The sequence below is a fragment of the Anguilla anguilla genome, chromosome 7 (assembly GCF_013347855.1).
Source record: "Anguilla anguilla isolate fAngAng1 chromosome 7, fAngAng1.pri, whole genome shotgun sequence".
Lineage (NCBI taxonomy): Eukaryota > Metazoa > Chordata > Actinopteri > Anguilliformes > Anguillidae > Anguilla > Anguilla anguilla.
The window spans coordinates 30,584,894-30,607,286 of NC_049207.1; the positions used below are offsets into that span (position 1 = coordinate 30,584,894).

Here is a 22,393-nt window from a genome sequence, read left to right on the forward strand (position 1 = left end):
CCCAGTGTCCCCGAGCTCTCACTGCCCAGTGTCCCCGAACTCTCACTGCCCAGTGTCCCTGAGCTCTCACTGTCCAGTATCCCCGAGCTCTCACTGCCCAGTGTCCCAGAGCTCTCACTGCCCAGTGTCCCCATGTCTTCCAGTGTCCCCGAGCCCTCTAGTGTCCCCGTGCCTTCCAGTGTCCCCGAGCCTTCCAGTGTCCCAGAGCCTTGCGTTCAGGAGCTTCCCCAAACCAGGGTCCAGAAACCCCGGCTGTCCCGCGACTTGGAGTCTGCCACCCGAGCGCCTGGGGTGCCTCCCTCGGCGGTTCCGTTCATAGTCTTTGCGAGTCAGCGCGACTGCCCTCCTGTGTCCCGGTACCCTGGAACATCTCTGCGACCATACCCTGGAGGGCATTACCCGTTGGCAATGCCCCAGCATACCTCCACAAGATATTCAAACCCTACATGCCCGCCAGATCCCTCCGTTCTGCTACCTCAGGACGCCTAGCACCTCCCCCTCTTCGCACCTGCACTTCCAGAACACGTCTCCTGTCCGTTCTGGCCCCACGATGGTGGAATGACCTCCCTGTGGAGGTCAGAACAGCTGAAACACTGACCCATTTCAAACGACGACTGAAGACTCACCTCTTTAGGCTGCACCTCTCCCCATCCCTCCCTACCCCCCTATAAATGACTGTAAGCTTAGGGTTGTAACTAGGCAGCTGTTTCGTAGGTGACTTAGGTGCATTAACTGTCTTAACGACTACTTGTATTTTTTTCCATAGACTGCGTTGTTGCCGTTCTCGTTGTTAGTGTTAATCAGTTTAACCTTCAGGGTCCAAGTTGAACTATGCGGTTGTTCCCTGCACTTGGACCGGTACTTCTCTCTAGGGGTTTCGTCATACTTGTTCCTGGTTATGGTTATACACTTTGTACGTCGCTCTGGATAAGAGCGTCTGCCAATTGCCTGTAATGTAATGTAATGTAATGGATGGGGCCGGTCCGCCCCCAGACAGTCTGACAGCTGATCCACATGCCCCATTGTCTGTCGGTTCACCTGCCCTATTTTCTGTCTGTGTGCCTGCCTGCCTGTCTGTCTGTCTACCTGCCTGTTTGCCTCCCAGTTTGTTTGCCTGCCTGTCTGCCCCCCTGGTCGTCGGCCAGTCTGTATACCTGCCTGTCTGCCTGTCTGTTTGCATGTCAGTGCGCCTGCCTGTTGTCCTGCCTGCCCGTCTGTCATTTCCTTTGTCAGTCTTTGGGTTCGCCCCTCTCCTTCCCTGTCTGTTTGTCACTTAGCATGTCTGTCTGTCTTGCGGTGTGTGTCCCTGCCTGCCTGTCGGTTTGTCTGCCCATTTGTTAGGTCTCCCTGTCCCGTTCACTGTCTGTCTGAGTCCAGCTCCGTGTGTGTCTGAGTCCCGTTCCGTGTCTGTCTGAGTCCCCTTTTCGAGTCCCGTTCCATCTTCCCTCTTGTCCAGTCCCGAGCTCCCCCTCTAGTCTAGTCTCGAGTTCCCCCCATCTTGAGTCCAGTCCCGAGTCCTGTCCCTGTCCTGTCCCGAGTCCTGTCCCTGTCCCGTCCAGTCCCAAGTCCTGTTCCTGTCCCGTCCAGTCTTGTTTCTGAGTCCTGTTCCTGTTCCTGTGCCCGGATCCCGATCCTTTCCTGTCCAGCCCCGAGTCCTGTTTCTGTCCTGTCCAGCCCCGAATCCTGTTTCTGTCCTGCTCCAGTCCCGAGACCGATCCTGTTTCTGTCCTGCTGCAGTCCTGTTACTGTCCAGTCCAGCCCTGAGTCTTGTTCCCCTCGAGTCCCGTCTTGAGTCCTGTCCGGTTCCTGAGTCCTGTTCTGTTCCTGAGTCCAGTCCCTCTTCCCGAGCCTAGTCCTGTCTAGTCCTGTTCCTGAGTCCTGTTCCGTTCCGTCTGAGTCCCGTTCTGTCTAGTCCAGTCCTGTGTTTCACCCCCTCCCCAGGTCAGTCTTCTGGGACATCAGGAGCCATCCCTTGGGGGGGGGGGGGGGTACTGTCATGGTTCTGCCTTTTTGGTTACGGTTATTCCTTTTTTGGGCCGCCACATGGCGGCATTTCTCATCTTTGTTTTTTGGTTCATTTGCCTCATTGCTTTCTCCTCCTGTGTTGATTCCATCAGTGTTCTCACCTGTTGTCTCATTATCCCTCTCCATTCTGTGTTGATTGTGCATTGTGTTCACCTGTGTCTGGTTATCCCTCTTGTCTATTTAAGTTCTTTGTTTCCCTGACTCGGATGCTGGATCCTACTGTTTCTGTTCACTGTTTTCTGCCCTCTGTGTTATTCCAGAGTTTCTAGTTTTTAGAGTTCCCTACGTTCTAGTGTTTTGAGTCCTGCTGTGTTTTATTTTGTTACAAGGATTTTTGGGTTTGTGGTTTTGCCCATCGTGGCCTTTTTTTATTCCCGGTTTGTGTTTGCCCTTTTTTGTAAGTAAAGTCTTTGTTTAATACCTACCTTTTGAGTCTCCTGTTGTTTTTACTGTGCGCTTCGGTCCAACCCACCAAAACCCTGACACACAGAGCATACACAAACTAATCTGAGGAGAACTATGCTAAATATAGGATGGTTAGATGGTGTGCGTGCATGTGTGTGCATGTCCCTTTGTCAGTGGATGAAAAGGGGAAGGGAAAATGGTGAGATGGTCGTGTTCGTGTGGGATACGTATAAATATGTATAGTGTAACCGGCGTTGTGACTGAATAACTTAGCTTAGCTACGAATTAGTATTGCTCCCGGTAGTGCCGAAGAGAGAAGCATAACTTCAGCTCATAAGCGATACATGCAACCAAACTAGTTATTCCCCCACTACTGACTATACTATGAGTGTGGTGTTGTTAGGGTTGGAAAGTTAGTTGGGGAGAAAGAGAGGGAGAGAGAAAGACCACGTGTGTGGTTGTATTCTAAGGTTACATCACCAGCGCAAATAATCTGACAGGACAAATGGGAACACACAAATTCACATTAAAATCAGTATAGATTGGGGCTGTCTGTCTCTGCATGCGTTACGCTCTCCCAGTGAATCTCCTCGCTGTCAGGTGAAAATAAGCGGCTGGTGACTCCACATGTATCGGAGGCTGGCATGTGTTAGTCTACACCCACCCCAGACCGACAGAGGATAGTGCATCGACCAGGACTGTGATACACACGGGGAATTGGTATAACGACTAAATTGAGGAGAAAATAGCAAAAAAAAAAAAAAAAAAATCAGTACAGACTAAGCTACTAACTGCTATTGCCTGGAAAGTTTATTACTGTCTGTCTGTCCATGCTGGTAGCAGCCTCCGGTGGTTCTTGTGGGGTCCTGGAGAAAACAGTCTTGGTGTGGTAAATTTGAGGAGGTTTCCAGGTGTGAGGCATGCAAGCCGGGTCCTTTTTTCATAGCACGTTTTCTTTGTCTTTCTACCCCAGTCAGTTATCAGAAAAGGTCTTCTTCATTGTGATTAGTCGGCGCAGCACCGGGAGTGCGCTCGTTTCCACATGGGATGGACTAGGCTTAGTCGCCGTAGGTGATCTAAGTCAACAGAGCCTGGTTACTGTGTACAGCGACTTTATCTGTGTGTTTAGATAAGTCGGTGACAGCAGCAATCTTAGGCATTCTGCAGGCCTTGGAATTGGAGTTCTACAGAGTTGTGAGAACTCCAGTTAGGCCCATAGGAATTCCACAGTATGTGGGAACTCAAAGAACAATGGCCCTTTGGGTGAAAGGGCAGGAAGAGCAAGTGCAGAAAGAAAGCGATTGCTGTCCCTCACTTTTATACCTGGTGGGGGGTGGGGGGGCATCTGTAAGAAATATCTAGAATACTGCCCCTCACTTTTATACCTGGTGGGGGATGGGGGGGCATCTGTAAGAAATATCTAGAATACCGCGCGCACAGATGATGTCATCAGATGCGCTTCATGTGCTTAAAGAGAGTCATTTCCATTTGGACGGCACAGACTAACCGAGTGTACCTACAATGCTATGATGAAACATTTTTATCCTGATGGGAGTGGTCTCTTCCAGGACGACAGTGCCCCTATCCATAGGGCATGAGGGGTCACTGAATGGTTTGATGAGTTTGAAAACAATGTGAATTATATGCTATGGCCTTTACAGTCACCAGATCTCAACCCAGTTGAACACCTATGGGCAGGCCTGGTTCTAGATTTTTTTCCACCCTGGGCAACATTACATTTTGACCCCCCCCCCACCCCCCGTGTTTCCATAGAACCGAAAATACATGTCTCTCTAAACAATACCGATAGTGACCTTGCTAACGTTGGCTATATATAGGCCTACAGCAAACTGAATATGCTAGCTAGCTCTATGACAGATCTTTTAAATTAATCTCTCAATCATACACATACGCTGTCAAATTGACTTCCTTGATGCTGTTGAAAGTGAAAGCAGTATTGACAGTTCTGTAGACTACGCATTTGCAGAAATACAACCATCCATGGGCTTTATTACACAACCTGGGTTACTTCATTTCTATGTTACAAGCAAGTTACAAGCGCAAGAGTCAAAGAGCAGACATTACTTTGAAAAGTTATGAGATGTTGCGTTAATCACTCAATCATACAGCTATATGCTGCTGGAGTCATAGCTGTTTACTGTTAGCCACAAGACTCACCACCGCCGCCGCCAGAAAAAAATGTAAGTAGTGAACCCCTCTGACTGTTCACTAGTTCTTCTTTTCTTATTTTTCTGAAATTCACTTCCAGATGGCTTGTGTCTCTTCATTTTTTCCCTGTAGATGTGTTTAAGCTGGCTAGCTAGCTGTCTAACAGGCTGACCGTTTTCCCCGCCCCCATTTAGTATTTTCACAGATATACAGTAACGCAGTTGGTGACTTTCAATGTGTTACATTTCATGATTGGACAAAATTGTCATTGAGTTCAGAGTTCAACAGTAGTAAGGGGGGGTGGCATCACAGCACACGCTAGCCCATACACATACACATGTCTATGCGCTAGCCCACATCACTAAACTAGGCTGCTACGTCTGCGCTCATGTGCCGCCCCCCGCCGGCTTGTAGAATTAGAGCTCCTTAGGTGGCAACTTGTGTACCCTTCTGTCCTGCTCCGTTTTCTGTTATTTTGTGGAGATGCATTTTTAGTGTTTGTAAGGTTTATAAGGCATTTTGATACGCTTATCTGTGGGTAGGAGTCCTCTTCATTGTTTTTTCTTGGGTAGATCAGTGACCTTACGTGAGAATTGGAAGTAGTAGAACTGGAACACTTGATAGTGGAGAATAGGAGCAGGCGCATATGTCCCAGCAATCTTTGCATATTATAAAATAACAATTGTATGAGAGAAATGAGGAGAAATAATGAAATTGATAGTTGAAATAGTATGTTTTTAGCAGAATGGGCATGTAGGTGAAGTTTGACATGATCACAGACTATACTAAAAAGTAAATGAAGTGACCATGAGCAAGATGAGTTTCCAAATGGTGTATATAAAAGACGGTATAAGGAATCACTCGTTACAGTAGCGGGTGAAGTAACGTGTGATATTGCGTAGGAAATCTATTGCATTGATGTACTTTTCTCATGTTCACTACTAGTAGTTCTAATTATGATTGAGTCATGACTTTAAATGTAATGTTTTAATGGGGAGTTGCAGACAGTACATACCTAGCAATTGTTTGTATGTTGGTAGATATAGAACAGGGCGAGGTAACATGAATGTATAAACGTGGCGTTTGCTGATAAGAACGTTTTCTACAGTAGCCAAGTGAAGAAATATAGTTAGTAAAAATGGCACAGTGGTCAGCTGGAGTAACTTTTGAAGAAAATCAATATATTTGCCGTCATGAAATGCATATGGCTGGCCGTCAGTGACTTTTGGTAAGTGTAAGAAAATGTTAGTGTAAAATATTTGCCTGAGAGAAAGGCGGGATTCGATCCTTCGACCTCATGCTTGCAGAAAGTACAATTGGACTCAGCTGTGCAGGACCCGCAGAAGTTCTCCTAGAGCGGGCTAAGTATCTGTTGTAGTATCTTATTAGCCTCATTTGCTATAACTGCATCAGGCAGGTATTGTGTGGAGCTAGTTAGCTGCTTGGCTTGTGGGGTAATTGCTCAGTCATCAGCTGCTATTCATTTGGTAATTAGGGCTTGTAGTCTGGCTTGTAGTCTCCCTCCCAGTTTGTGTTATTGCATCCCTATCATTCTACCATCACCCTTCCTCTCACTACTCCCTGTCCTCACTGCTATGCTATGTGTCAACCCCATCCCAACCTGTTCTCTCCCCTACAGAACTCGCTTCTGCAGGCGAGGCCCCCCACGGCGACGGAACCTCTCCAACCTTCGCTATCCATCATTGACCCCCTGTGACAACTTCACAGTCGCAGGAGGGCTATGGAACTGCCAGTCTGCTACGCGGAAGGCTGACTTCATTTCAGCCTACGCGTCCCTCCTCTCTTTACATTTCCTTGCCCTCACTGAGACCTGGATCACACCAGGCAACACTGCAACCCCTGCAGCCCTCTCCTCCTCCTTCTCCTTCTCTCACGCCCCCCGCCCGTCTGGCCGTGGTGGGGGCACAGGTTTGCTGATCTCTCCCTCCTGGAAATTCTCTGTTCTCCCCCTCTCTCACCTCTCCATCTCTACCTTTGAATACCACTCTGTCTCAATCACCTATCCTGTTAACTTGTATATTGTGGTTATCTATCGCCCTCCAGGGCCCCTGGGAAGCTTCCTCGATGAGCTCGACACCCTGCTGAGCTCCTTCCCAGAGGATGGCACCCCACTGATCCTCCTGGGAGACTTCAACATCCACCTTGATGCCTCCCACTCCGCAGCCTTCCTGCCCCTACTCCACTCATTCGATCTCTCCCTGATGCACTCCCCACCAACACACAAAGCTGGCAACCTCCTAGACCTGGTCATCCTGAGGAATTGCTCCTCCTCCGATCCCACAGTGACCCCTCTGCACCAGTCCGACCACCACTTCATTTCCTTCTCCCTCCCTCTTGCTCCCCTCCCTCCCTCCCCTCCATCCACTCCTACTGTCATGTTCCGCCGTAACCTCCGCTCCCTCTCTCCCTCCTCTCTCGCTTCTAGTGTCACTGCTTCACTCCCCACTCTTGAATCCTTCTCCAACCTTCCCACTGACTCTGCATCCTCCGCTCTGTCTTCCTCGCTCTCCTCAGCACTTGACTCTCTCTGTCCTCTAGTCTCCAGGCCGGCACGCTCGTCCCCTCCCAGTCCGTGGATGTCTGACCCCCTCCGAACCAACCGGGCCAGCCTACGTGCAGCGGAGAGGAAGTGGAGGAAATCCATGGCTCAATCCGACCTGTCTGCCTACCAGTCTATGCTAGCTACATTTTCTACTGCTGTAAACTCTGCCAAAATTAATTATTATCAAACAAAAATTCATAAATCTGCCTCTAACCCTCATCAACTGTTCTCCATTTTCTCCTCTCTCCTCAGCACTCCTCCTTCCCCACCTCAGTCCTCCCTCACTGCAGATGACTTTGCAGTTTTCTTCGTTGAGAAAATTGCAGACATCCGCAGCTCCTTCACGTCCACCGCCACCCTTCCCCACTCCCCCATCTCTGTTCCCTCCCCTTGTTTCTCCACTTTCTCTCCCCTCACTGACTCTGATGTTTCCCAGCTCCTACTCTCCCACCGCCCTACCACCTGTGCTCTTGACCCCATCCCTTCCTCTCTCCTCCAGACTATCACACCTGACATCCTCCCGTTTGTCACCTCCCTTGTGAAGTCCTCCTTGTCTTCTGGATGTTTCCCCTCTTCCTTCAAGCTGGCCCACATCACCCCACTGCTGAAAAAGCCCACTCTGGATCCCTCCGTCATCCAGAACTACCGTCCTGTTTCCCTTCTCCCTTTCCTATCCAAAACAATTGAACGAGCTGCTTCTAATCAACTCTCCTCTTTTCTCTTACTAAACAACCTCCTGGACCCCCACCAGTCTGGCTTCAGACCTGGCCACTCGACAGAGACCGCACTCCTCTCGGTCAGTGAGTCGCTTCACGCCGCACAAGCAGCCTCCCATTCATCTGTCCTGATCCTCCTAGACCTTTCTGCTGCCTTCGACACAGTCAACCACCCCATCCTCCTGTCCTCCCTGGCAGCTATGGGGATCTGTGGCACAGCACTAGACTGGATCGAGTCCTACCTCTCCGGTCGCTCCTTCCAAGTCGCCTGGGCTGGTGCAGTATCGGCACCTCGCCCCCTTGCCACAGGAGTTCCCCAGGGCTCAGTCCTTGGTCCCCTCCTATTCTCCCTGTACACCTAATCTCTTGGTCCTGTAATCTCTGCCCATGGGTTGTCCTATCATTGTTATGCCGATGACACCCAACTCTTTCTCTCCTTACCCCCCCTCTGACACACAGGTCTCTGCTCGCATCTCTGCTTGCCTGAGGGACATCCAGAGCTGGATGGATAACCACCATCTTAAGCTGAACCTAGGTAAGACAGAGATGATCTTCATCCCTGCTCCATCCTCTAACCCTCTTGACTTTTCCATTTCCCTAGGGGACACCGTGGTGTCATCATCACCCACCGCAAAAAACCTTGGAGTGGTGATGGACAACAGACTGTCCCTCTCCCAGAACATCACGGCGGTGAGTCGAACGTGCAGGTTCTTCCTGTACAACATCCGAAGAATCCGCCCCTTCCTCACCACCTACGCAACCCAGCTCCTGGTTCAAGCGATGGTCCTGTCCCGCCTGGACTACTGCAACTCGCTGCTGGCTGGTCTGCCAGCATCCGCCATCAGACCCCTGCAGCTCATCCAGAATGCTGCAGCGCGTCTGGTCTACAACCTCCCCAGACATTCCCATGTCACCCCCCTGCTCACTGACCTCCACTGGCTGCCTGTTATGGCTCGCATCAAATTTAAGACCTTGGTGCTTGCATACCAGGCAGCTAAGGGGTCAGCACCAGGGTACATCCAGAGGATCATCAGACCCTACACACCAGCCAGACCTCTCCGTTCTGCCACCCCCGGACGCTTGGCACCTCCCCCTCTTAGCGTTTGTACTTCCCGCTCCTGTCTGCTGTCTGTCCTGGCCCCTCGCTGGTGGAATGACCTCCCCGTGGCGGTCAGAACAGCAGAGAATCTGACTACCTTCAAACGCAGACTAAAGACTCATCTCTTCAGGCTGCACCTCTCCCCACCCCTCCCTAGCCTATAGTTTAGCTCAATGTACCTAGTTAGGCTAATACGATTACGTTAGTTTTTATTTGGCAGGATTGTTTTTGTCTGATTAGGCAAATGTGATTCCAGTGCTAGTTTGTACTTGGTAGGATTGTTGTTTGCTGAACAGGTTACTCTACAGGGTTGGAGTCCTGATCTATGTGGTCACTTCTGGCACTACGATCTTTACTTCACTCTAGTGTGTTTCTTTTGCACCTCTGCACCTTGAACTAATGCACTTGTTGTACGTCGCTCTGGATAAGAGCGTCTGCTAAATGCCTGTAATGTAATGTAATGTAATGTAATGTAATGCTTTCCAGTCCATAACTTTGGCAGTGCACCACCATGACATAGCTGTTCAATGTATGAAACGTCCTGGTCAAACGTGTCTGTGGTTTTAAAGAACACAGGCCAGTAAGCACAGCTGAGCTCCGGTTTAATCCATATGGCCTGGCAATATTGTAGCCGGTTAAGTAAACGTGCAGATGGTATGTCATAATGCAGTGTGTACATTCAGTGAACGCCGGGTAGATGTGGCGCAAAAGTAATTATTGAAAAGTAATAGACAATTATTAGTGAGCAAAAAAGCATGTTTAAGAAATTTGCTTCCGACGGGGCTTGAACCTGTAATTTCACAATCCGTTGACTGTGACATTTACCACTGAGCCACGAACGGACTAGTTGTTGAAACTGGGAAATTTCTTGGGTGATAATAGAAGAGCTCCCATTGAATCCATATGGCCCAGCAATATTGTAGCCGGTTAACTGAACATGTAGATGGTACGTCATAATGCAGTGTATACGTTCGGTGAGCGCCAGGTAGATGTGGTGCAAAAGCAATAACTGAGAAGTAATAGACAATTATTAGTGAGGAAAAAAGCAGGTCAAAGAAACTTGTTCCAGGCAGGGCTTGAACCAGGGATCCTATGATCCGTACGCTGCACCAGGGCTGGGGAACAATAGTTTACTTCAGGGGGGGAAGAAGGAAAAATGGAGGGAAGAAGGGGGAAGAAGAAAAATGAAGGAAAAAAGGGAAAAGAAGAGGAAAAATGAAGAAGAAAGGAAAATTGAAAAAGTGTAGGATTCTTTTCCATGTGTTTTCATATAGCAATTTTCTAAAAAATATGGAGAATTATTAAAAATCACTACATTTTTCTTTTTAGGGCAGGAACATACCTGACACAAAATAACAACCGCAAATCCACATTTCGGTGCCTGGATTCCAGTTGTTTCTGCAAATTGCAGCGATCCATTTGCTTCTCTTTTCTTTAGCTTTTCAGCAGTCTGTAAAAAGCTCCGATTTCTTGTTGAATGTCCATGGACCACTGGTTCTTTGGTAAGCTGTAAGGATCACTGTTGAGTCCAACTGCCTTTAATTTAAACAGATAATCGTTTGTTTTACTCTCGGTTTTGCTGTTTCCTATACTAAAGACAGCCATGTCGCAGCATGTTTTGCCACTCAGTCCGACTGAGGGGGCATATTCCGGTGGGAAAGTGACGTCAATGCATACCCTCTATAGTGTGCCTTTGTACTGGCTGTACCTTGTTGCATCAGTTCTGAATTGCTCACATTTTCTGTGTGAATTTACAGTCGTGGTCTTACTGAATAACTGGTGGGTTACTCTGCAGCCAGTGCACTGGAGGGTAATCATAAGGTAGTATCGGCCGATGTTCAGGACCTGCCACACCTCTTATGAATACCACACCCAGGTAGCTGCTGGCCACACACTGGACCACGCAAGCTGACATTCCGCTGGTGGTAGGACATCCACACCAGGAGCCTGTGGTTCAGAAAGTGCTCTGGTGTGGGAGCCCAGTTGTAGATCAGGTGGTTGGTACCACAGCTTCAGGTCACTCCGCAGCCTGGTATTCTCACAGTGACGCTGCAATCATCTTCTGGTCTGCCTACGGGATGTCTTGCCTTGTTTCTACGGGGATTGAGCCAGAGGATCAGCTGAAGCAGGCAGAACAGCACAGGGAGTGAACACAGGCAGGGCAGCACAGGGAGTGATCACAGGCAGGACAGCATAGGGACTGATTACAGTGCTGGTGGGAGCAGGTGCAGGACCAGCTGGAGCAAATCCACTCTGATAGTATAGGTCATATGTAGACAGTGTGACAAACACACATATACATGCACGAACGCACACACACAAGCACTGTCAGTTGAAAAATAATCCAGGTGGACTGGAAATGTGCTAGGAGTAAGTACAAATACAATCACACAAAAGACAGCAGCTAAAGTCATTTCATAATATGTCACAATGGCTTCAATTATTATATATAAATTAATTAATATATGATCCAAAGATGAATTGCATTTAATACTAAACTCATGTGTGCTCCAACAAACCCGAGCAGACTTCTTAGCAAAATTAAGGTTTGGCATTGCAGCAGCATTATGTGTACCACCAGGTCAAGCTTTTACAAACTAGGAGAAATTGACATGTGAGAATATGCAGAAATAAATAAAATAAATTAAATCCGAAAAGAACCATTCCAAATAAAATATAAAACATTCTAGTTAGGTTTGTTGTCGTGGTAAAAATAAATAAGTAAAGATATCAGCAGTAGGAAACTTAAAAGATGGTAGGCCATTACCATTCCTAAATTCAGTGTTGGCTGTGGGGAGGATATGTTTGAGGTCACTGCAGTGGGGACAGAAGGAGCAGGAGCTGCAGCAGGTGATCTGACTTGATTTATATTCAACTCATGTCAACTTAACAGGGAATCACTGTCAGTGCAAGGAATTTTATCAATCTATGTTTACTATACAATGCAACTACAATTTATATGACTGTCATTGCTCCACAGAACATCATAATAATAGCTAACACATTGATAATTACATCATGTGGCTAATTGACCTGATCTTTCAGGTAAATTTCCGTTAGCTACCTAGTCCAGCTAAATTGCTATCAGAGACGGCAGAATAAACGTGTATCGTCTCTGCTACTATCAAACGATGTTAGCTTGGTTTTCCTCTTGACCATTTAACGATTTAATTTCATTTTGTACCTTGAGAATAATGCAATATCCTGCTGCATTCTTAAACGCTGCGCTGCCGCATTTGATTGGCAAGAAATGGACGAGCACGACGAGTCCCGATTGGTAAGAAATGAAGCTGCAGAAAATGGGAGACTTGATTGGTAAGAAATGGACGGGCTGAAGGAGACCTGATTGGTAAGAAATGGACCGGAGAGACGGGGAGATTTGATTGGTAAGAAATGGATGGGGCAGAGCGCACGATTGGAAAGAAATGGAAGCAAAAATGGAACTGGGACCGCGCCATTGGTTTTCCGGAGCTAGACTAGCTGTTGAGACTGGAAATGTTTCAGAGCAAAAAGATATGTCTATTTTGCATGTGTATATGAAATTTTGATTGTCTCCAATGGGGAGACATTTTGTTTGTGAACTTGGAGCATTTCTGGTAAGAAAAAGGAGTTTGGGGCTTTATTGTGTGGACATGTTAAGTTGAATTCTGTCTGTTGAAATGGAGTCAGAATGTATAGAATTAATGTTTTTAAGGGCTGAGCGTCTGTAGCTGTTGCGGTTATTTCTGTGGGGAACCCTAAATAGTGCCAAAGTCTCGGTGCTGTATAGGTATGGGGCATGCCACCCCGCCAAGGCGTAACCAAGCGCCCAAAACCAGACTTCGTTTCTGAAGCTCATTTCCTGGTCTTGTTGTTCGTGGTTGCTCACTAGCGCCACTGCGGTTGACTCCAGTATAGGTGTTTTCATATCCGGTTTCCATGTAAGTCTACGGTACAAATGCGGTCAAAATACAAAGTCAGTAATTTTTCACAAGAACAAATAGTCACAATATGTGTATTTTATTTGTCTTATGACTGTCCATGGGTTGATTTCATGATTTATTGTGTCATTTGGGTACTGTTATAATATTTGTTGTGGACCAATGAGGTAGTTTGCGTCACTTTCTGATTACTGCGGAGGACTAAGCTACAGTAGGGGCTACAGTCTATGGTCACTGGCGTCGGAGGTGGCGCCTCTTGGCCTTGACATTGCGGCTCCGACTCATCGTCCACGGTCCACCTGTGCGAAGTCAGAAAATGCAGGCATCCCATTCCGTAGTGATTTCATTATGGCGTGTGCTGATCTGCACTAGACGACCATAAAATCCTACTCTGAAGTTTTTTCGGTAGCCAAGTCATTTTTACTATTTCCTTTAGCCTACTTAACCAAATAATTAGTTGGCAGAAAGCGTAATCAGCTAACGCTTATTTGCTATATTTGGTAGTCCAGTAGCCTATGCTAAAACAGTTCGCAACTTCGGCTACCAAGCCATTTGACTAGCTAGCTAACCCTAACCGGCAAATATTCAATCTGTCAAACGTGTTTGACGGCTTGTCAGTCGTGTACACTCCGTAAATGTCTATCTGGGCCATGCTTCATGGATGTGACAAAGCTACTATAATCCCGATTTTGGGATAAACACTGCAAAATTTTCAGTTTCACAAAGCGAATTAAGAATCTAGGTTTATTTGCTGGATAACATACAACACACGATGAAATCACACCCCCAGAATTTAATGAAATTAACCATCATTGTAAGACTGGCATTTAGAAAGGAACATGTTTTTAGCATTTAAAAGACCGACAAGAGCATTTAAGCCAGTGGTTCTCAGAATCGGTCCTGGGGGCTCCCTGCGTATATTGGCTTTTCTCTATTGGTTTTGATGATCTTCAAGAAAAATAATAATAATAATAATAATTAGAAATTCAATGTAGGCTACATTATTTTTGTCTTCATGCACCAGGTGGAAAACGTGCTGTACAAAGTGTGTTGTCATATTTACACGCCTGCAGATCAGTTATTAAAATACTTGGTAGATTTGTTAATCACTGCTGACAGTGTTAATTTTTATTCGTTTAAAAGTGACTTGCGAACGATCGGTCAGCTAGCGTCACCCAGCAAGTGAACACCACAAACGGCGATGGAGTAGCAGTTACTGGCTCATTAACTGACTGTGGCGAAAACCTACGGTGATAACTTACTCGGTTAACAGCAGGTCTACCACACAGTTATATGAAAATTAGCCTAGTCAAAAATCACCAGTATACATCTCTGATTGATTGACCATCAGTGTAGTCGATGTTCTTCCCCTGTGGTTCATATTGCTAATGCGTGAGCTAACCACGGATAGCCTACCTAGCTCACTGGCAAGCTGATATGCTAACTAAGCATATTCGTTTTGCTGAGAAACATAAATTGAAGATAACTGAACATAATTTTATTATTAATGCCATACATATAACGTGATTACATGACACAGTACAGTCACGGATGTAAATTAAACTCCGTAAACATTTGATAATATATTTTAAAACATAACGGCAGACAGTCAGCTAGCCTCCAGTTCGTTCTGCAATCGTTCGTTCAGGTTGATGGGCTTTTTTGCACTGGACTGTCAATCACATTGTAAAAATCACAGAACCGCTTAGCTCTATGGTTTTGGCTCCAAATCGACAACATGGCCGCGCCCGCCATAGAGCTTCAAAACGTGTTTTAGAGACCCACGGAGAGTCGATGGGTGACGTCACAGTAGCTTTGTCCATATTTTTTTTACAGTCTCTGGGCGTAACTTGGCGGGATGGCATACCCGCCATCCAAATTTATTACACTAACATGCATGTGAATGCAAATGCAGTCGTGTGTGATGTTGCAATTGTGGAATGGGTCGCTAACCACTTAGCCATTAGCAATTTGTTTTTTTAAGAAATATATTTTTAGATAATAAAAATGGGTGAAACACATTATTTTTTTCATATGCAAACATACAAATATCAGACATTATTCAGAAGGAATATTGATAATTCATTTCTCCATAGGTTGTCTATTTTTTGATCCAGAAGTCACAAACCTGAAGGGAATGACGACATGACTTCTGAGGCCCATACACCTTTTATTTACAGAAAAGCATTCATCAATGTCACCCATAAATTTTAAGAATAGAGACCCTGGGGAAAGCCTGGTGAATGGTGACCCTCTTGGCTTTCCATAGTGTACACACACACACACAGACACACCGAGCAGTTCCCGGTTTCAGCCGTTTATGGCCAGGTTCCTCAGAGCCCCAGACATGGCCATCACCACATGGTCGTTCCGGTGGGCCAGGAGTTCAGTCATCATTGGCAAGCCCTTCTCCTGCCTCACCATAGCACATATATACCGCGCGTACTGAGTGACAGAGAGAGAGAGAGAGACAAGATGGAGTGGGAGGGATGGACGGAGAGAGGAAGGGGGAAGAGTGAGAATGAGGGGGGTTCAGAAGACACTTGATGTGGTCATTTGTTGTGGTAAGGGTAGTATGGGGGGGAGGGTAGTCTTTTGGGGTGATGGATAAAAAGGGGTGACGTTTTTGGGGAGACTCACGGTCCATCATCCTGTACACAGGTTGTGCACGTTGCCCGCGGCAGCCTCCAAGACTGAAGGGTTCTTACCAGAGCCATAGAAAGAGAGAGTCATATCAATTCCGTTCACTCCAGCGGGCCAATTATTTTACAGCAATGGCGGATCGTGGAGAGTTCCAAACATTGGGGGCTAGTAGCAGCAGCGCCGTAGAGTAGTATTGTTTTTTACTGTCTGTGATGAACTTTTAGAAGGTAAGAAGTTAAAATCAACAGCATTTTTGATACTTTGATCTTATTAACACATTTGAATCGAATTAACAATGTGAGTTAAAGCATGTCAGCTCATTATTTTCCACCAAAGTAGTAGATTTAGCTAACGTTAACAAATAATGTTAGCTTAGGATAATGGATAAAGTTAGCAACATAACAATCTATATTAACTGTAATGCCATTTAATGCATAATGTTACTAAATTAGAGACAAAGGCTTCTAAACATGTCTTTGGGGGAAAAATTGTATTTATTAGTTAAATATAACATTGGAGCATGTGCTTTGTAGTCTGGTGGGTGGTGGTGGTGAAATGAGGATATCCAATGATTTGGACTACAAGTTATCTGAAATAGAATAATAAAGAATAATAAGGAAGGGTTAACGCTGGTGTTTAGGCTATTTTTGTGATGCATGGCTGTTGATATGGATGGGAGAGTGCAGGTTTGAAGATGTGAGACTTTTAAACATAGTTAGTAAAAACAGAATAGTTGCAGGTGGTGAGTGTGTTTGTTGTAGGCCTAGTGATTCTACTAGCTATTACCTGTCTGTATTATGTTGCAGCCTCACTGAAGCTCTGATGTTGGGATTGGTGTCAGAGAGAGAGGGAAGTTGGTGTGATGCTGCAGGAGCGCTAGGTGGTGGAAAGCTTGTAGGAGGAGCAATGGTCAGACTGAATACTTCCATGGCAACGATCATTGTGTTTGATAGCCTTGGTGTTGTTGGCAGGTTGCTGGATGTAGAAGCTGTTGTAGAAGCTTGGCTGTTGTTGTTCCTCTTCACCTTTTTTGTTTGGCTTTTGCTCCCAAGTTGTCCATCATCTGATATTTGTTTTTTTCTTTCATCACAAATCGTTTTGGCCTGAATTCTTAACCTCAGCCTGATGAATCTTTTGGTGATTTTCTCCTGTACAGCATGGCATGATGGAAGCCTGGGGAGAGCACACTAGCTTCTTTCTCCAAGGGATCCACCGCACTGGGCAGCTCCATGAGGGAGGAACCAATCTTGGTCCTGAATAGCTCTTCAACTTGGTGGACTAAATCAAAGGCCTCTTGAGATGACCGACCAAGAGCACCTGCCTTGAACTCCTGTAGGTTCAGTAAAATGCTATTTTCTCCAGCGGGACTGTCATCATTGTGCTTTATCGCAATTTGGCATTTGTCACAAATATTGGCATATTTGATGACTTTGTGGACAATGTAGCCCGCAAGGTAGAAGAGAACACATTTCTCCGTTTTTGTGAGGTCAGGTGCTGCTCTGTTCTCCTCCATCAGGTCCTCCACTCTGAGTCCAGGACTGATATTTGGCTCCACTGTGCCCAGGAAGTCTACCAAAAAGCTGTTGTCGTCTTCCTGGTAGCGTCCAGACTTGATGGTGGCTAGGAACCGCCGAACTGATATTATTCTCAACGCATGATGGAATTCCACTGGAGTTGGGACAGGATTCTTATATGACACAGCTGAATGTATTTTCCAGACAGTCTTGTGTGAACCATGCAGTCAACACAAACTTGTGTCCTCATGTCAGCATTTCTTCCTGTATTGCCAGAATAAATGTTGTTGCCCTTACCACCCATTTGTATAGGCTGCCAACCTCCCTGTCGACTAATCTTCATCCCACAGAACAGATGGACCATGTCCTGGAGGAAGGTGATGACCTTTTGATACTCCTGCTCAGTGCTGTTATCGGATGGCGAGAGGACATAAGATCAAACCAATGATCAACTTGCTCCAGGAGCCACGCTATAGTCAGGTAGGATAGGGTGCATTGTTCTTGCTGCACCATGTATTTCAGTCCGGCACTTGTTGCTTTACTGAATACATTCATAGTAGAGCCCACCTTCATTATTTCAAAATGACTGGGCTCCATGGCTTTAGTTGACAAATTGGAAGCTATTTTCAGTGCCATCCCTTCTTGAATGTCCAGTAGATCCTTAACAGGGACTACTGAAACCTCGTTAGAGGGGAGATTCTCTTTTTCTACAATATCCGCAGGAATTATGAACACCTGTCCACGAACAAGGGCACTCTTTAGGTTTTTGACCAGATAGGGGACGTCCGACATGAAATAGAGCTGCCTGTCTGGCGTTACTGGATGTGGCACCGATGTTTTATTGTGGTCCACCCCAAAAGACTTCCACGTGGCCCGGTTAGGGTTACCCATGTCGGTGGTGACATCAAGCACATGTAGCCCTATGGATGCTGTTCTCTGTATTATTTCCAGAATGACTGGCTTGTACTCTGCTCCATTAGTAGAATTATCACTGTAGTGGTAAGCCACTACTTGCTTCCACCGCGTTGTGTTTCCCACTAAAATAAACACACATGCATGTGTTGCAGCTCCTATGTGACCTGGTAAGGTCACATCACCGTATAATTTGCCTGTCCCCATGTGCAGCTCCACGCTTGGTGTGATGGCCATCAGCACACACTCCCTTTCCAGCTCTGTCAATCCATCTGCCTTCAATTTTAGGAAGTTAAAGATCTCCCTCAACACACCCGGCTTAAATTTAACACACTGCATCCTCCTGTGCAGGATTCTTATTCCCGGCAGGGGAATCTGCAGTTTCTGCAGGGTCTTGTAGCCTGTTGGGCCTGCAGCAAAGTGGATTTTTAGTGCCTTCTTGATCGTTTCATTGCCCTATTTCATCCCCCTTGTACTATTCCTGCCTAATGTCTTAATTAGGTCTTTTGAAAATGTTTTCTCTACTTTCTTGTCCCTAATTGTAATTTTCTTCTGGAGAGCAGCATTTTCCTTCCTTATTTTTTTTTAGTGCTGTCTTTGCTTTTCAGTCAGTTTTTTCTAGTCTTTTAAATTCCTTTCTCAGATCCGGCTGACTGGCTGCTGGATGACTGGCTGTCGGCTGACTGGCTGCCGGCTGACTGGGTGCTGTCAGCTCTCTCTGAGTCTCCTCACTAGCAATGTCCTCTCTTTCCTCACTCTCACTTTCCCTTCTCTCACTCTCCTCATCCCTTCCTCCCTTAATCTCTGAAACCAATGTAAGGAGAAGACATGGCACTGTTAGTCTTAGAGGGCATGAAGACTAATTATTTCAATGTGAAATGAGAAATATTCCTTCAAATATGAGTTCTCATGAATTATACTTATGTCGGCTTTAGCACTATAGCTGTGGTCAGCAGCTATTGCAGCTATATTCACAGGTGCAGGGGTGAATCTTGGTGCAGGGGCCTTCTTCTTTTTGACCTCAGGGCGATGTACAAAGATTGTAGGAATAGCGTCTGCTCTCAGCCTAGCCTTGCCCTTTCTGGTCTTGGAAAATTGTTCTGCCACAAAATGTGCCTGCAGAGTGACTTGTGAGTTTAATTCCCTCACACAACGACTCAGTTCTGATTACCCACAGACATATCCCATAGTGGTTGAATGGACCATATTAGGTAAGACTTTACACTTACTGGATGTGTAACATTATATACAAATATTATAACAAATTCATAACACACCAATAACTGATGTTACCAGTCATACTTTGGTAAAGATCAGCAGCAAAAGTTGTTGATGATCACAAGAAAAAAGTGTTTGAACGTGATTACCTCACATATTTTTTTGTTATTGTAGTCTCTTGTCATGGTCAGATTGCTCCTGCTGACTTAAGCCAACCATTTTTTTCTCCTCTCACAGTCAGCAGGGAAACCATACATCTGTAGTCCTTTCTCCGAACGGTTGGAGCATCCCCATGCAGCACAGCCAACCATCATGGAAATCAAGAGACTGGGTTCAAGGACAACACGGAGGAAAGAGCACAGACAATGGAATTGACACACTGTTCATGTTTCTGAGTTTATTAGAGCCTCAATGGGGTAAATAAGTACATAGTTTATTTAGTTACAGATTGAGAACAAGCACTGAGTTACTCAATGTGCATGCCTAAAAACAATTATTGACTTATGTGGCGTCAGGCCATGTCATGCAGTGTGCATTGCATCATTACAATCAGAGATGGAACATGTACATGTATGTGTACTGTCCTCCCTTTTGCTATTAATTTGTAATTTGGTTCATCATTAGGGATTCACTGTCATACATGTATGGATAGGGGAGACTCTTGTCTGACTATGGTCTGCTGTGGTCACATCATTTTTTTAATCCTTGCAAAGCCAGGTATCAATAAATGCTTTTTAACTTTTTTCAACTGAACAATGTGCCTTGGACATTCTTTCAAGTTTCCATTGAAATAAATTAAAATGGAATACACCTTACAGTACTGTGTACTCCAAACAGTGATGAACTACTAAACAATTAACTACTATGTGATTCAATAGACTCTTTCTCTACTCACTTCTCAACAGACACATATACTGTACATACAATACATATACAGTGCCTTCAGAAATATTCAGACCCCGTCACTTTTTCCACATTTTGTTTGTTTGTTTATTTAGATCCCCATTAGCTACTGTATTGTAACAGTAGCTATTCTTCCTGGGGTCCCCATAAATCTTTTAACAATACTTCAATACAGAAAAATACATCAACACACATCCGTAACCTTCATACTCACAATAAGACTCACAATACATTACATTACATACATTACAATACATAACAATACAATACAGAACAACACACAATACACAACACAACCACTAAGACACACAACCAACAACAACTCAAAGTCAGTACATATGATAGCTCTATATAATAATTTAATCTCTTAAATAACTGAGAAAATAAATCATTTAGCAACTCATCCATTAAATCACAAATAAATGTGGGATGGATAGCTTTCTGCAACCAATTACATCTTCAAGAACAGAAAAAACAAAAAATCATATAGTGTGCTACACTATTCCTTGTGTGAACAAATACAATCTTAACTTTTTGTTAAAACTTGTATTACTCTCTGAAATCAAAAAACTTGGTAATGAATTCCAAGCCACCATTGCTCGATAATTAACTGTTCTCTGTATTAAACTAGTTCTACACTGAGGCAACAGAAAACGACTCTCAGATGACTGCCGAGTAGAATAATGATGTCTGTCTGAAAAAAATGATAGGTTACTATAAAGTATTTCTGGGATTTCAGTTAGGATGATATTTTTAATAAAGCACACTAGAGAATAATGCAACCTACATTCTACTCTTAACCAAGCCAATTGATTATTCATTGTACTTACTCTTGTTCGATATGGGCAGTGAAGAGCAATGCGAGCTTGTTGTAGTCTGTATTCCCGGTCACTTGTCTCCCCAGTACTGTCTCTGTGTCTGTGTTCCCTGAGCTGCTTCACTCCCCTTTTCCATGCTGCGCTGAAGCTCCGCCCCTTTTCTTTCTAGCCTGCTCTAACGCTGAGTTCTGCAATTGCCTGCACCTGTCTCTTGCTCTAACTGCACCTCTCTCTCTCTGCACGTGTTTTACCTGCTTCACCCAGGCCGTCTATTATCATTGTTGTCTATGTGATTCCAGTCCGCGTTTTGTCAGTCCCCTGTCATTGAATTAGTTTTCCTAATGTTCTTCACCTGGATGTTGTTTGTTACTCCTCCCTCACTCACTTAACCCCTCCTTGATTGTTACCTTCCCCAGTGTATAAATGTCAGTCTTTTCCACCAGCTCAGAGTCAGAACGTTGATCGAATTCATTGTGCCGATTGTTAGTAAGCCTTTGTCTATCGAGATTCCTGCGACACCCCTTTGCCCGACTTCGAGTTTGCCTGCCCCTTTTGGTTTTGTTTGCTTCTGGTTTGACCTTCGCTTTGCCTTGACTTCTCTTTTGCCTGTCCCTTCGCCATTCTGATCTCCTGGTTTTTGATTTTTTGCCTGTCTTTTCACTATTCTTTTGGAAACTCGATTCGGCACCGTCCTCTCTCTGATTACCTGGCTTCGAACCTCGGACTGATTAAAGACAACGTTTTTTGGATTTCCCTGGTCTGCGTGTGGGTCCTTACTCAGAACATATCAGAGCTGCTTTGTTCTGAGCTACCTGTAACCTGTTCAAATTACTTTCTGTTGTGTTGGACCAAATCACTGAACAATAATCTAACTGTGATAACACTAATGCTTGCACTAATTGTTTGTTCAAATAGATAGGCATGAATTTTAAAGTGTTTTAAAGGAGCCATGCCTCTGCCCATTTTTACCACCACTTGATCAATTTGGCTGTTCCAAGACATTATACTATCAACAGTGATCCCTGATAGCTTTGCTTCTGTTACTTGTCCATATTTTGTTATGTTACAGCCTTATTATAAAAGGGATTACATTCATTTTTATTCTCATAAATCTACACGCAGTACCCCATAATGACAAATTGAAAACAGGTTTTTAGAAATTTATGTTTTGACCGATATTTTGTCAAAAAGTGCAACATTTTCAAATCAATTTGAAAAACTTATATTTTATTACAGTTTCTATATTTAAGAACATTTAACTTATAAGCAAACAAATAAAAATAAACACACAAAGAACTTTTTAGATAAAAAAGTAAAAGATGATATTAAATAAAATATATATATATATTAACACCATCTTTAAGTGTGTGAAATCAAAATAACTCCACACCTTGCTTTTACTCCTTTCTTTTCCAGCCATCTATAAAAAATTAATTTTAAAAAATCAGTTTTCCAGTTTCAAACATGTATTTTTATTCATATTATTAT

General features: G+C 44.9%; 1 protein-coding gene across 2 annotated transcripts in view; it reads right to left on the reverse strand.

The window, feature by feature from the left end:
- The window catches only part of timm10 (translocase of inner mitochondrial membrane 10 homolog (yeast)), a 91,104-nt gene extending 71,681 nt beyond the window's left edge, over positions 1-19,423 (reverse strand). Inside the window, exons 1-3 of one of the 2 annotated variants that reach the window (XR_004766143.1) lie at positions 16,327-18,897; positions 15,538-15,600; positions 14,976-15,342 (exon numbers count right to left, since the gene is read on the reverse strand). Coding sequence is in view for 1 of the 2 variants with exons in the window: in XM_035425946.1 (XP_035281837.1) it covers positions 17,394-18,305 (912 nt within the window). In the remaining variant the exon portion in view is untranslated. Of the gene's footprint in view, positions 15,343-15,537; positions 15,601-16,006; positions 18,898-19,333 lie in introns of those variants that run through there. The other variant, XM_035425946.1, reaches the window with a different exon arrangement.
- Between the last annotated feature and the right edge of the window lie 2,970 nt (positions 19,424-22,393).